This window comes from Thunnus albacares, chromosome 8 (genome assembly GCF_914725855.1).
Source record: "Thunnus albacares chromosome 8, fThuAlb1.1, whole genome shotgun sequence".
Lineage (NCBI taxonomy): Eukaryota > Metazoa > Chordata > Actinopteri > Scombriformes > Scombridae > Thunnus > Thunnus albacares.
Window position 1 is genome coordinate 24,575,185 of NC_058113.1, and position 21,280 is coordinate 24,596,464.

At 39.3% G+C, this 21,280-nt stretch overlaps 3 protein-coding genes across 5 annotated transcripts; 1 reads left to right on the forward strand and 2 right to left on the reverse strand.

Annotated features, from left to right (window-relative positions):
* On the forward strand, nt 1-3,838 carry LOC122987017 (c-Myc-binding protein-like). Of its 2 annotated transcripts, none has more exons than XM_044358601.1 (5): nt 1-184; nt 1,460-1,532; nt 2,836-2,884; nt 3,089-3,218; nt 3,338-3,838. In XM_044358601.1, exons 1-5 carry the CDS (start codon nt 170-172, stop codon nt 3,383-3,385), a joined length of 315 nt encoding a protein of 104 aa, XP_044214536.1. In that variant the 5' UTR covers nt 1-169; the 3' UTR covers nt 3,386-3,838. The 2 variants fall into 2 exon arrangements, with proteins under 2 accessions (XP_044214536.1, XP_044214535.1); XM_044358600.1 differs by having other exon boundaries at nt 3-184; nt 1,457-1,532.
* On the reverse strand, nt 3,645-6,934 carry gja9a (gap junction protein alpha 9a). The gene is made up of 2 exons (XM_044358597.1): nt 6,711-6,934; nt 3,645-6,451 (listed from the first exon to the last, which is right to left on the reverse strand). Exon 2 carries the CDS (start codon nt 6,430-6,432, stop codon nt 4,963-4,965), a length of 1,470 nt encoding a protein of 489 aa, XP_044214532.1. The 5' UTR covers nt 6,433-6,451; nt 6,711-6,934; the 3' UTR covers nt 3,645-4,962.
* Nucleotides 6,935-9,981: 3,047 nt separating this feature from the next.
* Nucleotides 9,982-18,492, reverse strand: rhbdl2 (rhomboid, veinlet-like 2 (Drosophila)). Of its 2 annotated transcripts, none has more exons than XM_044360254.1 (8): nt 18,370-18,492; nt 15,695-15,938; nt 14,387-14,535; nt 12,589-12,701; nt 12,230-12,330; nt 10,986-11,046; nt 10,833-10,894; nt 9,982-10,196 (listed from the first exon to the last, which is right to left on the reverse strand). In XM_044360254.1, exons 2-8 carry the CDS (start codon nt 15,926-15,928, stop codon nt 10,017-10,019), a joined length of 900 nt encoding a protein of 299 aa, XP_044216189.1. In that variant the 5' UTR covers nt 15,929-15,938; nt 18,370-18,492; the 3' UTR covers nt 9,982-10,016. The 2 variants fall into 2 exon arrangements, with proteins under 2 accessions (XP_044216189.1, XP_044216187.1); XM_044360252.1 differs by lacking the exon at nt 18,370-18,492 and adding an exon at nt 17,965-18,358.
* Nucleotides 18,493-21,280: the final 2,788 nt, after the last annotated feature.

Consider the following 21,280-nt stretch of genomic DNA (forward strand, 5'->3'; position numbering starts at 1 on the left):
GCAGCATCGAGCCCAGAGCAGTTGCTTGAAGGAAGATCGTGATAAACGAAACTGAACGTCTCCGGCCGGCAGTTTACCTGCTTTCTGAACTTGTGTGCTGCGGTGTTTTGCGGGACATAGAAAACATTGTCGCTTTAAGAAGAAAGTCAACTTTACAGCCTGCAGTATTATGGCGCATTATAGAGTAAGTTTACTGGCTGTCGCTTTTTCTTACACTATAATTTCTTGAAAAACTAACCAATGTTTCTTGACTAGCTCGTAACTGAAAGATAGCTAAGCTAACGTTAGCAAGCTGGAAGGTTCTCCATCAGCGGACCGGTTGTTCACCTGTGAGAGCGCATGTTTGTGTGTGTGTTTTTTTAAATAATGTTTGTAGCTTTTGAATGTTTGTGGCTAAACCTCAGTTCGGTATCCATTCAATAATGTCAACAAACCAACTAAAGAGAGAAAATACTTCAAGGAGAAAGACTAACTGGTTGGTTTGGCACGTTTTTTTCTAGTTAATTTCTCAAACTACTGAGCAGCGCACAGCCGCCTCCCTGAACTTTTCTGTGGGAACAATCCGGCCGATCAGAGCTTAAAACCAACCAGCACCATATTGCTTTTTTTTGACTTTTACCTTTTCTGCCGCAGTATAGGTGTTTTGACCATTTTGTGGCTTGTAACAGGAGCTCTTGGCTATTAAATGACGAATGAAAAAAATTAAGTGTCAAAGGATAGGACCACAGTTTTTCAAGTCTGTCTTGAAACAAGAGTCAGGTGCCCGTATGAACAATGAAAGAGGTTTTCCTCGCTGTAATCATTCCTCCTGTTCATACTGGCTATTAAAAGATCCCTTTCATAATGTGCTTTCAATGCAAGTGATGGGGGGCCAAAATGCATTTAAAAGTTTATCTGAAGCTTATATGAGGCGTCAGTAGTCTGAGTTAGTCACATCAGGTGGATATCTGCCACATTCACAGTCTTATTAGCATCAAATTCCCTCTTTGTGTTTCCTCAGACAGTTTCCATGTTGAGCTGTGGTGGAAGAACAGTAACAAAAAGAGGGACTTTGGCACTAAAAAGATTAGGTTGAAAGATATCTACTTGATTTGACTCATTTGGACGACTAAAGCTTCAGATAAACTTTTAAATACATTTTTGCACAGAAGGAGGCTTGTGGATCTTGGTCCCCATCACACACAGTATGAGTGCATTATGAAGGGATCTTCTGATGGTCACTATGAATCGGAGGAATGATTATTCCTCCGATTTATTACAAGAAAAACCTGTTTCAATGTTCATTTGGGCGCCTGCCTGTTGTTTTAAGACAGACTTGGAAAATTATGAATCTATCCTTTAAGCACATTTTAACCGTGTTGTGTGTTCTCTCAGTTTCTAGATAGAAGTCTGGCTTTTAACCACTAACATCTTGCGATGAATTGATATTGAATGAATTCTTTTTTATCCCCCCCAGCAGGCTTCAGACCCCAAAAGGGAACAGTTTCGGAGATACTTGGAGAAAGCTGGTGTTGTTGACAGCCTTACCAGTGGTATGACACCTTTTTTGTTTGTTTGTTTGTTCGTTCTAGAGGTCATTTCTCAAGGTGCTCGGACCCTTTTCACAAACTTCACTTTGCAATGGAAAGTAAAGAGCCAATGAGTTGGTCGAAACACGGATCAGGACAAAACCTCTGACACCACCAATGAATAGAAAAATATTGAATTACTGTTGTTTATAAGACAACACTAACTTACCATCTAATCGGACACTTTTGACTCAAATTACCTTTTAATTCTTTGCGTTTAAGGCTAGGCATCATTTCTAAATTTTCAAAACTAGTGCCGGTACGATGCTAGAGTTTCACTGACTTACCGACATCAAAACAGTACTATGTTTGATGCATCACATTAGGGCTGTCACTTTTTCAAAAAGTCAAGCCTGAATGAAGTCAAACTAACAAGTAATTTGTTCACATTAATTCGAACACAAGCCATATACCGTATGTGTCAGAGAGAGAGAGAGTCTTACCGTTCAGTGTGGTCTTTATGTTTTCCCGTGTGGTGTTAAACAACTGCACTATGTGTCTTGAGATCGCACTGCGTCAGACAAGGTTGCAGAATTGATGTCGCTCCGCTGCCTCACTTGTGTGTCAAGCTCGCTGGTAAGGCCTCAGATTTGTTGTTGATGTAGAGTAAGACATCTATGCTGTAGCCCCCGAAATACTTCCACACACTGCCTCTCAGATGCTTTGGTGTCATGATTATCTGATCAGCACAGCTTTGCTCGCTGCTGCTTCTTCTTTTCCTGTTCTGTGGCAACCAGCGTTAAGGTGTATTACCGCCACAAGGACTTTGCTCGCTACTGTACGTCCCCAATTTTTACTTGTTAGCTTAGTTTACTGATAGGTCAAAGAGCACGCAAGAGGTCAAGCTGATAATCCTGTCTGTTAATCTTAAGAATACTCTCTGCTTGATCACAAGGCATTTGAAACTTCTTCAAACGGTCTGTCACACTGATAGACTGTAAACCCAAATTTTGTTGTTTAATAAAACAAGCCAAACTTCTCAAATTCATCAGTTTAATGTTGTATTAACACACAACAGCAGTACTGCACTTTGTATAAATAAAATACAGTCTAAATAAGCAACATTATCATTTAACTAGTAAATAAGTAAACAAGACTAAGAATCTGACCAAGCTTTCGATGGCAACATTTGATACTGTTCTTGATCATCTGTGCTAGAGACTCGTTTTTGTCCTTACCCAATATTATTGAAGTTAGATACTCCGGCCTAATCAGAACTTGCCTCAATTCTTGTACAATTTTATTAACTTGTTTCTCTTTATTTCAGTGTTAGTGGCTCTGTATGAACAACAAGAAAAACCCAACAATGCTCTGGAGTATCCTTCCATTCACAAAAATCTGCTCTTGGCACTCAAACCACTGTGTATTTGCAAAAAATAGTCTCTTTGTTTGGTTGGTAGTGAGTTCAGCCTATGATTCAGGCTCATACTCATACACCCAAACAACAACAATAATAATAAAGAGAAATGTCCAGAAATCAGTTTTGCTTGCTGTAGATTCTTTGACCGACTCCTACCCAGATTTGTGAAGCAGCACCTTGGTGCGGCCGGCCAGGCTTCAGCAGACACTGAGGCTCTACAGCAGGAGGTGATGGACCTGAGACAGAGGTGTTCACGTCTGGCAGAGGAAAACAAAGACCTCAAAACAAGGGTAAACCTTATGCTTTTTCTAACAATAAGAAAACTCAATGATAAAAATATTGGGTAATTTCATACAACATACTGTTAAAAGCGCCTAATATATATGCCTGTTGTTCTCCATCTCTGTAGCTTCAGCAGTATGAACCTTTGTCAGAAGACGGAGCCACGGCGGACTAGACCCCTGCAGAGCTTTTGCATGATTAATATAGTTTTTGTTTATATTACTGTAACTTTAAATTTCAAGACCAGACGACACTGTTAAGTGAAGGATTTTTATGCAGCTGTTTTTGTAAATCTTATTTCTATGTTTCTTAGGATTTAAATTATTCTGTACATGTATGTAAATACATTTTTTTTTCTTGTTTGTTCAGTCTTTAGTAAATCTTTACAGTAGAAAGTGCCTTTCTTTATGATTGGACAAGTCAGTTCTTAAGACATGGGACTTTTTTTGAGGGCTTTATGTAAGAAAATAAGCAATATGTGTTTTTCTGGCATTGTTATAAGCACAAACACACTGTTCAGATCCAAATGACAGTGTGTGACAAAGACAGAGGTCTGGTGCAAGTAAACCATTGTAAAGAGCTCGGAAATGTAAGTCACTGGTAAAATAAAGCACAGTCTTCTAATCAAGTAAATGTTTCATCACTCATTTTTGCACAACATTTTTGTGTATTACTTAGGCCAGTTGTTACTGTATTCACAGATACATCTGGTCAATATTACAGAAACACAACTCTGTAATCAACACTTTGTTAGCTGCTTATTGATATGCTCAGGAAACTATGAGTGTTTTATACCCAGGACTTCATGGTAATGCTGCGACAGAAAAGATTTTTGTCATTTATGGATAAAAAATACAGCTAATGTTTATATTTTGTTATATCTGTACAGGTTAACTGGCTATTTCTTCTCAAACTGAGAATCGACTAAATCCTTCCAGCTAATGCCCTGAAACATTATGGAACTAAAGTGAAACCGTGCACCACTGACAAAATTATCCAGATGAAATTCTGCCTGTTGAGTATTAATTTATGTAACAATGCTATGTACTACAAATCCAAAAAGTACCCTGGCACTTTCACAGATAACCTAAATATTGGCGACAGAACTCCTTTTTAAAGGGCAATTTTATGTAAAGTACATTGAACTGCATCTCATGTATGAAAGGCCATACAATGAAAGTTTTTTTTTATTATTATTTATTCAGAAAACTGAATAGTATAGAGCAAAGGTTTAGGTGTATATGTTGGGATGCACTGCCCAGAATTAGCTGACATTTACCTTTTATAATAAAAAATTAAAAGAAAAACAGCCGTAACAATTCATCTTGTGTAGGCCCATCTAATCCAGCGTTAGACCTTTCAAGGTGTATTGTAACGCAATTTACTGTACACACTTATCTTTCACGCTAATTTGGTAGCAATACATGAAGTAGGTCACAATAGAAAACAAAAGGTTTATTCCAAAACAGCTGGAAAAACATAAAATATACAGTACAATACATCTGTTGTTCTGCATTAATAATATTTCACTAAAATCAGTTGTATCACTAACTGCAATAAGTGTTTGTAGTTCAGGAGAAAATACAGACCAAGAACAGATTTGTAGTTTTTGTAACTAAATCCACATATGAGCTTGAGTGTAGACATGACAGTGGGTTTATGGGTTGATTTGCAACAATGCGAACATGGATTAAGATTGAACAGTTTGTGTTTAAAAGTTTAGATTTGCAGGTCAGGTGCTCGTCTGCTGCTTTAGATTTGCAGGTCAGGTGCTCGTCTGCTGCTTGAGTTACTTGCCACTGATGTTTTGCATGTAGAGGAAGGTGGTCTGGGATTGTGCCCGGATCCTGAGCTGGAGTCATCCAGCGACTCTGGAGTGGAGGGTCGGCTTTGATGCTTGGCCGAGGGCGGTCCACTACTAGCTTTCGCACCCCCATATGAATCCGTGTCAGAGCTTTTACCTTCTGGCACTGTGGAGCATTTCATAGAGCCGTGAGCCCTCCACGGTCTTCTTGCTGCACTTATTGGCAGCGTGGGGAAGGAGGAAGCAGTAGTTGCCCTCTGTGGGCATTTTGGAGAGTCTGGGCTCCCTCTTTCGCTGCCCTCCTTACTGTGTGGGGGAAGATGCAAAAACTCCTCAGCCTCCTGCTTTGCATTAATCACGGAGTCAGAGCATGGAGAGCATGGAGAGCACGGCTCGTTGGTAGTCGAGGTGCAGTTATACCCAGGGGGACTTTGAGTGGAACATTTAGAATCATCCAAATCCTGCTGATTGGCCAGCTCGCCCTGAACAGGTAGAAAAGTTGAAGGTTTGATAAGGTTTGGGTACATTGTGCCCTGCACCCTCTCCAGGTTGTATTCACTGGGTGCAGAGGCAATCGTTGCCTTTCGAGTTACACTAGTGCATATTTGCACTACAGACTCTTTTTTACATTTGTTGGCATAGTAATCATCAAGGTCATCTCTGTCATCTCTCAAGTGAGGGTAGAAGTCCAAGATGCCTTTTTTAATCTTCTTGTAACCCAGATGCATGATCTCCAAGATGTTTAGGAAGAGAGAAATTGCAGAAATGCATTGCATGAACACCATAAAGACACTTTTCTCAGTTGGTCTGGAAACAAAGCAGTCTACCGCATTGGGACAAGGATCCCGCTCACATTTGAACAGCGGGTAGAGGTGAAAGCCATAAAGGACGTACTGGCCTGTCATGAAGGCCACTTCAACAATAGAGCGAGTGACAACATGAGCCACATAGGTGCGGAGCAGAGAACCTCTGAGAGGAGCTTTGTTAAGCTTCCCTTGATCAACCTGTTTCATCTCCCGCTCAATTCTCTTCCTGGCTTCTGCCAACTCCACATCTACCAACTCCAACTCCCTCCGTAGCAGCGCCTTCTTCTTCTGCCGTTCCTTCTCCAACGCCCGGAGCCTGTAGAGAGCGTGGCCCATGTAAACCAGCGAGGGAGAGGACACAAAAATAACCTGCAGCACCCAGTAGCGGATGAGGGAGATTGGGAAAGCCAGGTCGTAGCACACATTTCTGCATCCAGGCTGCTCAGTGTTGCATATAAAGTCAGCCTGCTCGTCGTTCCACACATCCTCAGCTGCCACCCCGAGGACCAGCATACGGAAGATGAACAGGATGGTGAGCCAGATCTTGCCTACCATCGTGGAGTGGATATGCACCTCCTCCAAAATCCCCCCAAGGAAGTTCCAGTCACCCATCTTCACTCTGCCATTATGACTGGGAGGAAGGCATTGACAAAGAGAGATTGAATAATTAGGGAAAAAAGTCTGCTGAGACGGTTTAAAAGTGGTCAACACATATGGTTCTTGTTTGGTGAAGTAAACTGTATTTTAAATAGACAAAAAAAAGCACATTGAGAATATGAGCAGCTTTTCAGATTTAGTTAGCACAAAAAAGCAACATTTTAAGTAAACCACGAGAAAGTTAAGTAAAAAAGATTTTTAATAACAATGAAAATATTAAATAGTTACAGTACCTCTCAGCTGGAAAAAAAGAAACATTAAATAGGAAACTGTAGTAGCAGTGAAGTAATAATGTAATAAGTCACATATTTGCAAAAAGATAAAGTAAAAGTACACAAAGAAGACTTGTACATCCAGAGATATGTTCCCTTGGCTGTTCAGCTATCCGGTTTTGTCTTAATGAAACCATTTCAGCAGTGTCATTATATAAAGCATGGCAGAGTTCTGTACAGTTGTTCTTTCCATTTACCTTGCAGCATGGACAGACTGCCGGTGGTGACTTAAATCTCCTCGGGTCATGCAGCCCTGACGCGGTCACCCAAAAGTTGTAAAAATCGTTAACACCGTCCACATGAGTCCCTGCACATCACCTAAACTTCAGTGACCCGCCTCTGCTTTGTTGTTGCCAGAAACAAAGTGGGAACAACTGAGCTGTTTAGGGAAGAGTGCCAGCACTACTCTGACCAGAGAAAGTCAATACCGACAGCTTCACAGATGCATTTAGATCATGGCCCCGCAGTGATGGGGTTGTAACCGGCTGTACACCAATATTGACCTCAATCTTTTAAGGTCAGAACTCTTTTTTTAAATGTATTTGTCTTGATATTACTTCACCTTTCCACACAGCAATGTTGTATAGATTCAATTTGATTGAATCAACAGAACTTACACTGAATATATTTGTGTTGGTTCATTTGGGTGTGTGCATTAGGTCTGTGTGTAAACAACTACTTGCTCCATGTTGTACCAATGAAGAGACGGAAATACACAGTTTCAATCCCCCCATCATCAATACCAGTCAGTTATCCACAGAGGCATTGTTCGATCAATAGTTTTCTACTATAGTAAAGTAATCAATGAGTCATCATGTCCAATTTCATACCCTGCTGCTCCTCTCTGGATCTAATTAAGTTCTCGTGAACTTGACACATTATTTTAGCACATTTACAAGAAATCTATCTTAATGGATTAGTACTGCTGCCAACATCTGTTGGCCAATTTCACAGTTGTGGAAATTCCTCTGTGTGATGAATATGGTTGTTATCTTGGGTCAGTCATTATATTATAGCTTCACACCAATGGTATGAAGTGTTTATTATACTATACTATATAGTTCTTTAAATATGCAGTGCATGACAATCTACCTACAAGGCTGAGAATATTGTCAACAGGAAAAAGCAAATCAGAACCAGCCTAATGGTTGACATTCAATTCGGCTCAAGATTTTTCCACCCATCTGATAATATGAGGCTATCTGATATATATGAGGCTAAAGTGAACTTTTCCCCTTTGCCCTAAAATCTTTCTGCCAGGACGCTGCCCTGATGAGCAGGATTGATTTAAGCCAGTCTGGTACAAACACATTAGGGGTACAGAGGGTCACACTGAGGTAACAATATTGGGAAAATCCCAGTGCTGTTTCCTTTTTCTCCCTTCCAATCACAAAAATCAATTTTTGCTTGTGCTTCAGTCCCTATATTTTTATTTAGTGGCATCAGGATGTCCTCTGCTCTGCTGTCTATTAGCACAATTCTTTGTGCTAATAGACTAAGATCCTCATTAATTCGTTAATATGAAGCTACACATTCTTCCATAAGAAAATAACATGCAAAAACACAACAACAACGAGCGCTTATCAGCAAATATTTAATTTAAAAAACATAAAGTGAAATCTTGCAGACCCTTGCAGGTTTTCAGCCGTCTTATCTAATGACATCAAATGTGTTTACTGCAGAACTACATAAGGCAACGTATAATTTCCCGCTAACAAGTTTAGGTTAACAAGTTTATAGTAATTGAATATTGATGCACTAAGTTATATTGATAGTGCTAAATCTGGAAACTATGGAACTTTCCACATACAGGAAGCTGTCATTGGGGCACAAATACATGTAATAGAGTCCCTGCAGCATCAAACAGCAGGCTGGTACTGTAAAAACACTATGTTGTCTGCTAACCTTTAGACATACTGACAATGAATTAGCCCACTGTAAGAAAATTAAATTTTTAATGTTAATTCTGTATTTATTCATCAGACAACATCAATACTGTCCTGTTTCTGCAGATGTTCAACATTAGTTTGACAAAACATACATTAAAAAACATCAAATTTCGTTGAAAAAACTAAAACATTGAGCTGCGGAAATGCAAAACCAAGTGTAGGAGGTCTCTGTTCTCTGTTTCCCTGTTATCTTAGGGACGTTTCCTAAAATAAGATCTCTTCCTAAATCACAGTCTGTGCTTTCTCACACCAAATGTAAAACAGTTATGTGAGAGTTTTTATGTATAGACTTCTGGGGACAAAAATGTACTTTTACTAATAATTTACACTTAATGTTACAGTTCCACACAAGTGTGGATATTATATGATATCGACCACTGTCTATAATGACCAACAAGTTACAGTAGATAGTATTTCCAAAAGCTGGATGTTTGTGTTTAAAGGTTAAGTTTTGTATTTGCAAGGTTAAAAAGCACGTATGATAATAAAATAACTTTCTTGTTGAGTTTAACATGTAATTGGTTATGTCTTTTCAACAGGATGTGACTGAATAATGTGGCGTTCAGCCAAGGCTTGATAGTAAACCAGATGTTTTGCTTATAAAAGGAAGGGGCCACACAAGCAGTTTGGACACAGCAGTTATCCCTTTTCCCTGAGACTTCCTTGTAAACTTGTGTTATCATACATCCGATGTCTTATTAGTCGTCGTCAAATTTAGTGTTTAATGTGGTGAGGGGACTTCACCACGTTTAAGGCACATTTTAAGGAATACTGGAAGTCTGTGAGAGTCTGTGATGATTCAGCAGAAAACTAGCAACAGCATAGATGAGTGTAAAATTATTCCATTAAATAGCCTGGTCATTATTTCCTATCTATGAAAAGTGACATATGTAATCATTCATTTCCTGATAATCATAAAAAGTACAAAAGGATCTACAATCTTACAAACAAAACACACAAAGCTACAGCAAAGATAAAAAAAATTAGAGCAAGAGAAATAACTCACTGTAAAATGATTCACTTTTTTTAAAAAGGCATATCTTCATTTCACATAGCCTAAAATGTAAAATACACCTTCTGCAATGCTACAAATAAACAGCAGGGGGCACCCGTCCACTTACACTCACAAATACAGCACTTTAAAAAAGGAAAATCTGATATAAAATTTAAAAATAAACCCTGTGCATTACATTCACAAAGCAAAAAAACAACTTTGCTCTGGACCATCAGTAAAATGTAGTTTCCTGAGTGTGACATTAAGGCTTTTAGTGTTAATCTTTAAAAAAAAAAAGGTTTGACTGCAGATCTTATGGTGGTCTTATGATGCTGGTGAAAGGAAGATATTGAAGAGTACAGCAAAGAGCACAAAGACTACATAGCCCACTATACAAATCCAGAAACGCGGGTCTTTCAGTAGCTTTGTGTTGTAAGCACTGAAGAAGACGTAGCCGATGGTCATCCCTGCCACAATTCCTCCAAAATGGGCCACAAAAGACACCTAAGAAGAGAAAACATGAAGTCAAATTTTAGATTTAGCCTGTGGGCCTCATCACCAAAGTTGAATTGGCCATAGACCCCCCCCCACCCCCCCACCGGCTAATCTTTACCTAACTGAATAGTGGGGGAAACCCAGAAAACTTGCAGGACCAGTTTAACAGTGAAAACAAATGAAGAAAAGAGGGTAATAACAAGGTGGGGGAGGGAATAAGGAAATCAGGTTTTCAGAGTGTGGTGGAATCACTTGGAAAGACAGACAAGCTTCGTCAAAAGGTGGGAAACGTGCTTTTAGCTGTTTTATTATTCAAAACTGAAAATATGGAGTCAAAGAACAAGTGTCAACATTTCTAGATTTAGCTTACTGGTTATAAAAGGTGGTTCGTGTGCAGAGAGTATTCGTACATGCCTATACAGAGAGGTATGTATATGCATGATTTACCATGTCCCACTAAGAGCTACTGATCTTGTCTATAGCCACAAGCAAATGAAGTCCCCACATACCACTGCTGGTTTTGGGAGAGGTTAGCTGGATTTTGTCTTGAGGCTCCTTCTATGTCTGAAAAGGTTTAGCGAGACCCTTTGTTTTTCTATTCTGCTGAAGTCATCTACTGTACGGGGGGGGGGGGGGGAATCATACCTTCAAACCATCCTCATGGTTGATGAATCTTCTGTAGAAGGCAAATCCAAAATCTACACCAACTGGAAAACAGTATTAGATTTAACATTTTCGAATTGTCATGACAGCAGTTATATATTTTTTTAAAAAAAAAAACAAAACAGGATAACCTACCAATCATCACTATGGCAAGGATACGAAACACTCCAAGGAGAGGAATCATCTCTCGGAAATTCTGTGAATTGAAACAGTCACCAGCTGTGAAGAACAATATTTTCATAGTAGCTTTCAAAGTGATAAGGAAAAAAAAAGCAACATGAAGTGAAGACAGACAAAGCTGGCTCCACTAAGACCTACTTAGGTAGCACACTCTTAGGAATGAATGAACTTTAAGACACATATATTTCTCTATATTTATCTTGTTACATGTATTTCTTCCTTATAGGCCTACATACTAAATATTACATTTTCTTTCTTTCTTCAGCCTGCTATGATAAATATCATTCATGTCTCCGCCCAGTTACTGCAGTTACAATACAATCAAGCGCACCTGCAGAGCTACCGCCCCGCAATAAACTGATAACAGCTTCTCATGTTTCACTTGTAAGACTTGTGTTTTAATGCTGCTGTTCATCATATGGGACGTGAAAAAGTTTGCATCCTGGTATTAGTTCAGTTATAAAATGCAAGCACAGCTCAGAGCGTCTCTTCTGCCGGCTGCTAACGGCGCTGTCAGCCGAGGAGTTGATCACACTGGACAGTAGAGGAGGAGACGTAGAGATGCCGGTATAGAGACACATCTGTTTAAACAGTGGTTTAGCCAACTTCACTGCATTTAACACCAGAGCTGAGAGCATCATCCCTCTCTGTGTCTACCATAGTTATGTATTTAGGTCATTTAGAGACAAGAAACTGTAAAAGTTTACAGCCTGTCATGCTGTCATCCTGCGTTACTCTGTGTATAATGATGTGGCTTAAAAAAAGGCAGCGATTTGACTGAAAAAATGTGACTTCACCCGGGGGTTTATCGACTGATGCATCAACTCAGCAAATTTTAGGATTTTAAAATTGTATATGTCATACATGACCGTAAACTGGATATCTTTTGATTTTGGACCGTTAATCAGACAAAACAAGACATTAAGACATCACCTTGGGCTCTAAGAAATTGTAACAAGCATTTTTCACAATTTTCTGACATTTATAGACAAACTGATTAATCAAGAAAATAATCATCATAATAAATCGATGATGAAAATAATTGTTAGTTGCAGCCCTAGACAAAAATACTAAAGGGATTCAATGAGTGCACAGTAGTTCAGTGATAAACAGTATAAAGGAGGGAACTCTGTAAACAAGAGTCACTTCAGTCTGAAATGTAGCTCCAGTGTGTTTTATTAAATTGAATGTAAACTTACCACCACTGCATTCATGAAATAGCCTCCAATGAGAGCATAAACGCCCCCAGAGGCCCCCACTAAGGCACTGAGAGGATCAAAGATGGAGCTGGCCAGAGAGCCTGAGGGGAAACAGCAACACAAATCATCAGGTTTGTCACCAGAGGCATTTCTGACAGCCAGGACTCGCTCTAACACAAACTAGAAAAACCAACTTCAAGACAAGTAACTGTCAGATATCTGGGTGCACAGCATTCACAAACTCTTATGAAACCCTGCTAGCTTAGGATCTTGAAAGCATTTTTTTTTTAGGAATGGAAAGAGATTTGTTGTATTTGAGGAGGAAAAGTGAGTAACAAACAGCGGCAGGTGTTTCTCACCTGCCAAGACACCAGCAAGGTAAACCATTCCCACTTCAAATCCTTTATGGACCAGTTCCAACGGGATGCCCAGGAGCAGCTGCATTATCAGGTTGCCCACAATGTGTTCCACACTGGGGAGGCAGAGTAACGACATAGTAAACACAATAAACTTCATCATGGAGGTGAAATGTCATACAAATGTACAGTAGGGTGGACAAAATATACTGTACTGTGTAGGGTTGTTAAAGGAGAAAACTGGTGTTGTTCTAAATATTTCTTACTGTCAACATCCATGAAAAGACCAAAACCCACAATGTGTTAGTCTCACTCTCAATACTTTACCAAACTCAGCCCAAAGTCCACTGGTTCCTACTGAAGATGTTGATATTTAAAAACAGGTCACAATGTAGTTTCACTGAATTAATTTCCTAAAACAGCTGGGCTCTGCAGTTTCTAACAAACGTCACTGAAGCAGTAGTAAATTGGGCATTTGTTGGGGAATATTTTCAGCCAAAGATCAATACACATTTGGAGCTCTGTTGAGTATTTATGACAGCAGGACGGAGTATGTGTGATTGACTTAAAATAAAGTATAATGGTCGAATTGCAATTTTTATCCTCTACTATTCTGAATCAATTTACAAAGTCCAAAGAAATTATTTTTGTAATAATGGTATTCAAAGATTGTAAGATGCTTCCAAATGAATGCAGTTAACTTTTTAAAATAAAAAAAGCTATATACTCAAGCACACTTTTCTCTGCTTTTTCCTCTCCGTCAGACAGTGACTTCCATCAAGACCACTGAGCTCAACTGTTTATGTTTCATATTGCTGTTTACTTGACTATGGACGTGAGTGAATGCTTTGGCACACATCACACTGGACTTAAGAAGCTATATGGGGCCCCTCTTTCTATTTATTTAATCGAGAATCGATTTTGAATCAAGAATTGAATCATGACACCAAGAATCAGAATCAATTCCCTAAAATACCCACTGCTAATGTCAGTCAGTGGACACTGTGACTCAGTTGATGTGTTTTAAATCGTTTAACAACAACAACGGAGCTCTACGGCACAGAGGAATAAGATATATCAGGCTTTGGATACACAGACAACACTTGTTAGTTGGATCAGTCCATTGCTGTTTTCCATCTTTTCATGACATTTGTTGACAGTAGGAAACGTAAAGAATTTCACCAGACTTATCCTTTAAGCAAATATCCTGTAAGTGTCTTTCAGTTAGTGTTGGCGAGGGTCAATGACCACTCTTCCTCTTTGCTAATGCAGTGTTTCTGTGCAGTCATGAGTTTTGGTTTTCCTGTGTTCCTGTGGCTTATGTACTCATGATTTTTTAGGACTTTTTTACTTGCCACATCACACAACATTGAAGTGTTTTCACAAATGTGCCAGCAATTCAGGCAAAGACTATTTGATCCTGTTGCATCTCTGTAAGTTGCCTTGAAAACAAACTAAGAACAGTAGTTGTTAGACCTCTTTTAAAGCCAGTACCCAGCTTCATGACTATGATTCACAGAAGTCGCATGTTACAAACACTAAATTATGTTGTCATGTAATACAGCAAGGGGGAAGTGTCAAAATCATCATGACTGTCCCAACCTGCACTCTCAAAAATGACCACAGTATTGAACCAACAGCCTAAAATAAAAATCCCAAAAGATTATGAGCTTCACCAAACTGGTGTTTACTGCAGAGCCGTGATATTATGCTGTAAGGTGCCTCTGAGATTTTGTCCACTCCCCCACACTGACTCAAGCTTTTACCACATAATGAATGTAGCAGCCCTGCCCACACTTACCCAGCGTGGACAAACATGTAGGAGACAAAGCGCCATGCTTCCTGCCGGTGATCTGGCTTGTATGTAAGGGGACTGTTCCAGATGCCTTCATCTAGAGTCACCCACTGCTTCTGCGGCTTCCACACAGCGTAGTAAATAAACACTGCCAACTAGTGAAGAACAGAGAAGGTAAACAAATTATTCTTGAAGTAAGAGCTTGTTCACTTTCTTCCCAACAAAAGTGTAGAAACTGACCAGCCTTAAGATTAGAGCAGCAGGTATGAGGCACGAAGCCAAATCCCAAACAGCTGACAAAATAAAGGCAGGAAAAATGAACTTTGAATACAGATGTTGAGGTATGTTCCCATCGTACATAGGAGCTCAGATGTATGAATGCTTGTATCTGTGTGCGTATAAAGCAAAGACAAGCTGACAAAGAAGCTCAGTCGATATTCACTGAGTAAATGTCCCTAAAAAGTATTCACAGACATTCAAATGTAGTGATACTGGACATCTGTGAGCTACAAAGAGTGAGCTGTTCATGTCAAAGTATGAACAGGAAATGTGCAGAACACTTAGTGATAAGAAATGATAAGAAAGAAAACGTCAATGTGAAGCTACATCCTTCAATTGATTCTGACAGCAACAAGGGACAGCAATGTTTCACAGATTTCCTGACTTTTCCGAAGTGTATCTTTCCATCCTCAAATTGTAATCATTTTGAAGGGAATATCTACCCTAAGTAACTCAAGTTCACGTCTGTTTTAAAGCACAGTTATGGAAGGAAATGAGGTCTCCTTTTGCTATTTACACAAATCAGCCACAAATCATCCACATTTCTCAAGATGTGTTTATTTACTTGAATCTAAAAGTCAAAAAGACACGGTGGCTTTCTGTTTACTCGTTCTGGAAGAGCATTTTTGAATCCCATCATTAAGGATTAACTGCACCTACTCTAGTCTAAAGCTACAACTCATGCAAAACTACTGTTTTCATTGACACCATGCCTTCTGCCTGCTCCTGGGCGACTGCGCTTGATGAATCTGGACATTCAGAAGAGACGGCGCAGATGCCAAAACAGACAAACACTTTTTCTCAGCTTCTCAGAGTAGAGAAAGCAAAAACTACCTTTATTTTTTTCAAATATTTAAGCTAGAAACTGTCAAATAAGACTAACTGTTTCACTTAGTGTCATTATTGAAAGATATACAACCTACGCTCCCACATTTTCACCTTAATATCAGCATAGAAAGCAAGTTTTATAATGAGATAACAGAATCCGTGCTGTTACGTGTGTCGTGTACACTCTGGGCCAAGCTAAACCCTCACCTCTCCAATACTGACGAGGATGATGAAGATGGGAGGCGGGCAGCAGTTGGCCCTTTCCAGGTACACGTTTCGGTGGTTTTCTGGAAGCATCCATTTGGAGATAGACCGCTGAAACTTCTCACAACAGCCCATCTTCCTGTTCCCATCAGGCTCGTCTTCTTCATTCCTTATCGGTCTCCCGTCTCGGTCCACAGGAAACGGTTCCTGCTGCTCGAGGTCTATGTTGTCCATCATTGCTGCAGTCCTGCACAGCACATTATATTATATATTCAGATTGTCTGTGGCAATATGTATTTGTTTACTGTCAGAGATTTTGCTTTACTGTTTATATGACTTTTTCAATATCTCTGGGTGTATTGCAAATTAATTAGCAGGACTGCTTTAAGGCAAATTTGCATTTTTATATGATTTTTGCTTCATTTTGACAAAGTATTTTATTTGTCAGGAATTTAATTTGCTTAATCTGCAACTATTTTGATAATCGTAATCATTTTTGTCATTTTTTTTTAAAGAAAAATGCCAAATATTTGCTGGTTGCAGTTTCTCAAATGTCAGGATTTTAAGCTTTTTGTATCATACATGAAGGTAAACTGACTGTTGACAAACAAGACATTTGAAGACACCACCACGGGCATTAAGAAATTATAACAGGCATTTTTCACTATTTTCTAACATTTTGTAAACAAAATGATTAATCAAGGAATGAAGTAAATAATCAAATATGAAAATAATAAGAAGCAGCCCTACATAGCATTATAGAGGGTGTTATCTATATTATACATCCCTATTCTGACTCACTTATTACTTCTCACATAGTTTAAGGCACCTAGAAACAAAGTTAAATCACCAAAGGTTAATAACTCTGTTACTACTACTCTACTTTCTAAAAACATGCAAGATTGCCTAATTTTGTCCAGGGCTGCACCTAACCATTACTTTCGCTAATGAATCATCTGACGATTACCCGCTCCATTAATCATTTACTCTATGAATTGTCAGAAAATAGTGAAAAGGGGGGGTTATAATTTTCCATAGCTCAAGGAGAAGTTTTCAAATGTCTTGTTTTGTCGGACTGAACAGTTCAGAACCCAAAGATAAGTAGTTTACTGTCATATATGTCGAACAAAGGCAGCAAATCTTCACATTTGAGAAGCTGGAACCAGTGAATTTTTTTGACATTTTTGCTTGTAAAATGACTAAAACAATTAATCAGTTATCAAAATAGTTACCAATTAATTTCCTATCAATAGACTAATTGATTGATTGACTAATTGTGCAGCTCTATTGTTGTCAGACACCTGGGTCAAAGAGTATAACAATGTCTGATATTGAAAAGAAGACGACAGCACACTACGCTGCAACGATTTCTAGTGTACAACAGACGTTTTGACCACATTGGTCTTTCTCGTTGCAAGTTCAATACACATCTCATACTTGGTATTAATCCACAATCAGTGACATCATCAACAAGTTACAAGGCTGCACCTGAGTTCATCACAAAAAGTTAAAAAAAAAAATACATCAACATTCATTCCATATTCTGTATATTTTTGACACCAAGAGACACAACATGCAGGTGCAGGGAGATGTATCTATGAGGCTGTATCTAGCACTTGTAGTGATCTTGCCTTGTGAAGAGAAAGTGTGGTTGAAATGACGGTTATACAATAAAATCATTGGAGCCTCGCCTCTCTAAAATATAGGACATGACCAGCACCTTGTCGTCTGGTGTCCATTCACCAGGCAACAACGTCCTACTACGATGGAAAGAGTGATATTTGAACTGAAAATCAACTTCGAGTAAAAGTAAAAAACTATCTGGTGTTTCTAGTGTGTATAGTATGTAGCTAACTACATTTTCCCTTTGAAATAATTGTATTTTCAGTAAAGTGGAATAAATTCCTTCAGTAAAAACTCGTGTACAGTAAACTCTGTACCAGCTGCTGCACCAAAAGTGGTTTTACTTCCACTTCTGACAAGTAAGATAAGCTGTTTATATTTTATACTTGAATATTTCACTGATGGAACACAAGTTGATACTAGTTCCAAGAATATCCTACAGTGCTTTGTAAGTTACAGTATCTGTGAGTTAATTAACATTTCCTGTTTACTGGGCGTTGGTGAGGACAATTTTACTATGATTTTGTGGTTTGCTTACGCCAGAGTATCCGCAATTTAAAACACGTCTAGTTTACTCTCCTCACCGGTGTTAAGTTGACACATATTTGTTTTGGCGTTCAATGATAACGACTTAACTTCGACATACTCACCTAAACCTTCAACGGGAAGAGTGCAGATGGCTCCAAACAGTCCCAAACGAATAAATATTGACAAACTAATTCAAACAGCTCAGTGTGTGAGCTTGAAAGCGCAAAGTTTCATATACACTGTTTCTGCGTTCACAATACTGTATATCCGTATTCAACACTATTCCTCCATGTTTCCAGACAACCTCTTCTTCAAAGCGACTGTCCCTGAGACATCGGAACAAGAAAAAAAAAAACTCTTGAGATAATTATAGCTCTTTCATCGCTTTTTCCTGCAAGCTTCCTCCCTAGTCCCAAACAAACCGCCGGTGCTTCCCTCTTTCCAGTCAAATATGGCACCGTTTTTTTTACGTAGCTACGACTGTAAATACTGAAGTCTGCCACCCGCGCATTTCAACAAAAGCCTACCTGTTTCTCTCGTGCCACACCTGGGGTCAGTGACGTCACAGACAGGAGCAGATCCTCATTGAAGCAGCAGAGTGGATCAGTTTTACTGCCCCCCCCCCCTTCTCACCCCCCACACGCACACACACACAAAATCTGCGTGGGGGAAAAAAGGGGGCAATAACACAGCGAATATATTTGATCCGCGGTGTCATTTATTTAGAGATTATGCAATAATTCAATAAAGTGCACTAAGGCTCAAATTCAGCATTGATGTTGCATTTCCCCACAGGTGCCAGGAGGTGGCACCAGAGCACATAGTGAAAGTCAAAGCGTTTGTCAGTTACATGCAGTTAAAACTAGTTTCCCTGTGCAATGAAATTCTTCCTTCGTCTTCCACTCTGAATGCTGTTTTATCAAAGGAACAAGAGGAATAGAGAATGAAAACTATACAAATAGAAGAAAATAAACAAATTAAATATCACGAGAGATAAGAGAAAATAAATAAAATATCCGAAGAACACTATGTACAATATACAGTATTCAGAATAGTATTAGGCGACGAAATATATGTGCAAAATTCTATATACAGACAGTGTGTGTGTGTGTGTGCTGAGGTGGGTTAGGGTGGATTGGATCTGTTGATCAGTCTGATGGCCTGAGGATAAAAGCTGTCCTAAGCTTAGAGGTCCTGCATCTCACACTCATGTCAGAGGGCATAAGTGTGAAAAGCCTGTGTTGAGGGTGGGTGGAGTATCTGATGATGCTGCAGGCTCTTCTATGGTGGTAGACGTCCTGCAGAGATGGTGGTGCCACCCTGCAGGCGTTCGCTGGTCCCATCCCACACAGTGATGCAGCTGGTCAAGATGCAAACTGTAGCAGCTACTGGGAATCCCCTGACATGCCGAGTTTCCTCAGTCTCCCTCACAACAGCCGCTGTTGTGCTTACTTGAGCCGCTAGGTGATGTTAATGTCCAGGTGAGGTCATCACTGATGTGGTCACCCGGGAATTTAAAGCTGCTGACCTTCTCTCCACCTCAGATTCTCGGATTGTCAGCTTTCGATGAGATCTCCTCTCCTTCTTCATGTATGTCCACTATCATCTCCTTTAAATTTAATCATTAAAAACAATAGAGTCTCTTTAAATGTACTTTGCAGGTTGTTGGCAAAGAAAATGCAATTATGCTAAACTGTAATATTACTATAAATCTCCTCGAATAGGACCACCAATGTATAATACTACCAGCAGAGGGTGTACAAGCGTCTCCTTGAAAACTATGAAGTTGTCAGTGGATGATTTCTTTGTTGTTGTTTTTTAAAAACACACCTTCAGAAAAGGTTTAAGGACAAAACTTTATAAAATTTTGTACATCCTGAGGGAAATTTGAGTGCCAAAGATGCTCAATATACTTAGTGAAATAAATATATACAAATTATAAACACACATATAGGCCTATTGTACATATTCTATAGTTAAAGTAAATAGTATATATTTAATTTATTGGTTGATTTAGGGACAGTGCACAGTAACAAATATTGCTGTAGTTTAGCCAAAAGGTTATTTTTCATTTGTAGTCCCTGGAGAGGAGTTACAAAGTCACCCTAAAAAGAACATAAGAATATAACATTAAAATATTAATTGATCCTTGAGTTTTTGAAATAGTTTATATATGCATGCAGAGCACTAAAAAAAGAAAAAGACTATTAATGTTAGTAAAAACAAAAAACAAACAAACAAACAAAAAACATCATACCGGTCACCATTAAACATCATATTGTCAGGTTCTAATTAAAACATGCAACAAAGAAGCACAAAATACACAACATGCAAATACAAATGTTCACTAAATGTGACAACAATGTGATGCATCATCAGGCACTAATTGAAACATGCACAGCAGAAGCAGAAATGGCTGACAGATGTAAAAAAGCTACACCTACAGCACATAAAATACATGAACTCTGGCACAGTAAAGGACGTGCATGCAGGAACATACTATAAGGACAGACTGGTCATAACAAGGCAAGTACACAGGCTGAGGGGAGCAAAGAGCAATTTATTTTAATCCTGACAGAGAATTAGACACATACTGATAGAAGATGCGAAAGAAAACTCTGAGTTAAGGAGTTCCTGTGACGCTCATTGGTTCATCTTGGTGGTCTGTTGCTGAAGATGCTCCCTGTGTTCATCCAAAATAGTAAGAGCGGTTAGAGAGGTTACGTTCATGATGCTCCATGGCTCAAGAAGCATCCTCCTCCCTGACACCATATATTTCCACTCATAGGACAGAGCCAGCTCTCCTGGTTTGGTGCCAGATGCTCTCAGGCTGCTGCCCCTGAAGCCCAGATGTACAACACAACACTGGCCAAGAGACAGATGACAGAACATCTGCAGAACAACCACAGCCTGCTTAGGAAGCAAAGCCAGCTTTGAGCCATCATAAACGGGACTTGCGGTACTCAACCAGCTCTATATCCATACCCTTGATTGGAGAAAGGGGAGGGGAAGAGGATAGGGGAGGCTTCTTTCTCCTGAAGTCCACCACCATCTTTGTCGTAGTGACCCTGAGCTGTAGGTGTCTCAGCCCACACCACTCAGCAAATCTTTATTCAGCCTCTCAGTCCCTGCTGATACACTCAGCCATAGAGCAATCATCCAAAAACTTCTGTATGGTTCATTAAGAATCAATTAAATCTGAGGAGCTGACTTATTTTCAAAGAGACATTAAACTATTACTTCTGTTGGTAAAAAATCCAATCCGTGCTTTAAATGATGGGTTCACAATTTTTCAAGTCTGTCTTAAAACAGTCAGGTGCCCAAATGAACATTGAAATAGGTTTTTCTTGCTGTAATCATTCTTCCGCTTCATACTGACCATTAGAAGATCCCTTCATAACACACTTAAAATGTAAAATCCACTGTCCTTCTGTGTAA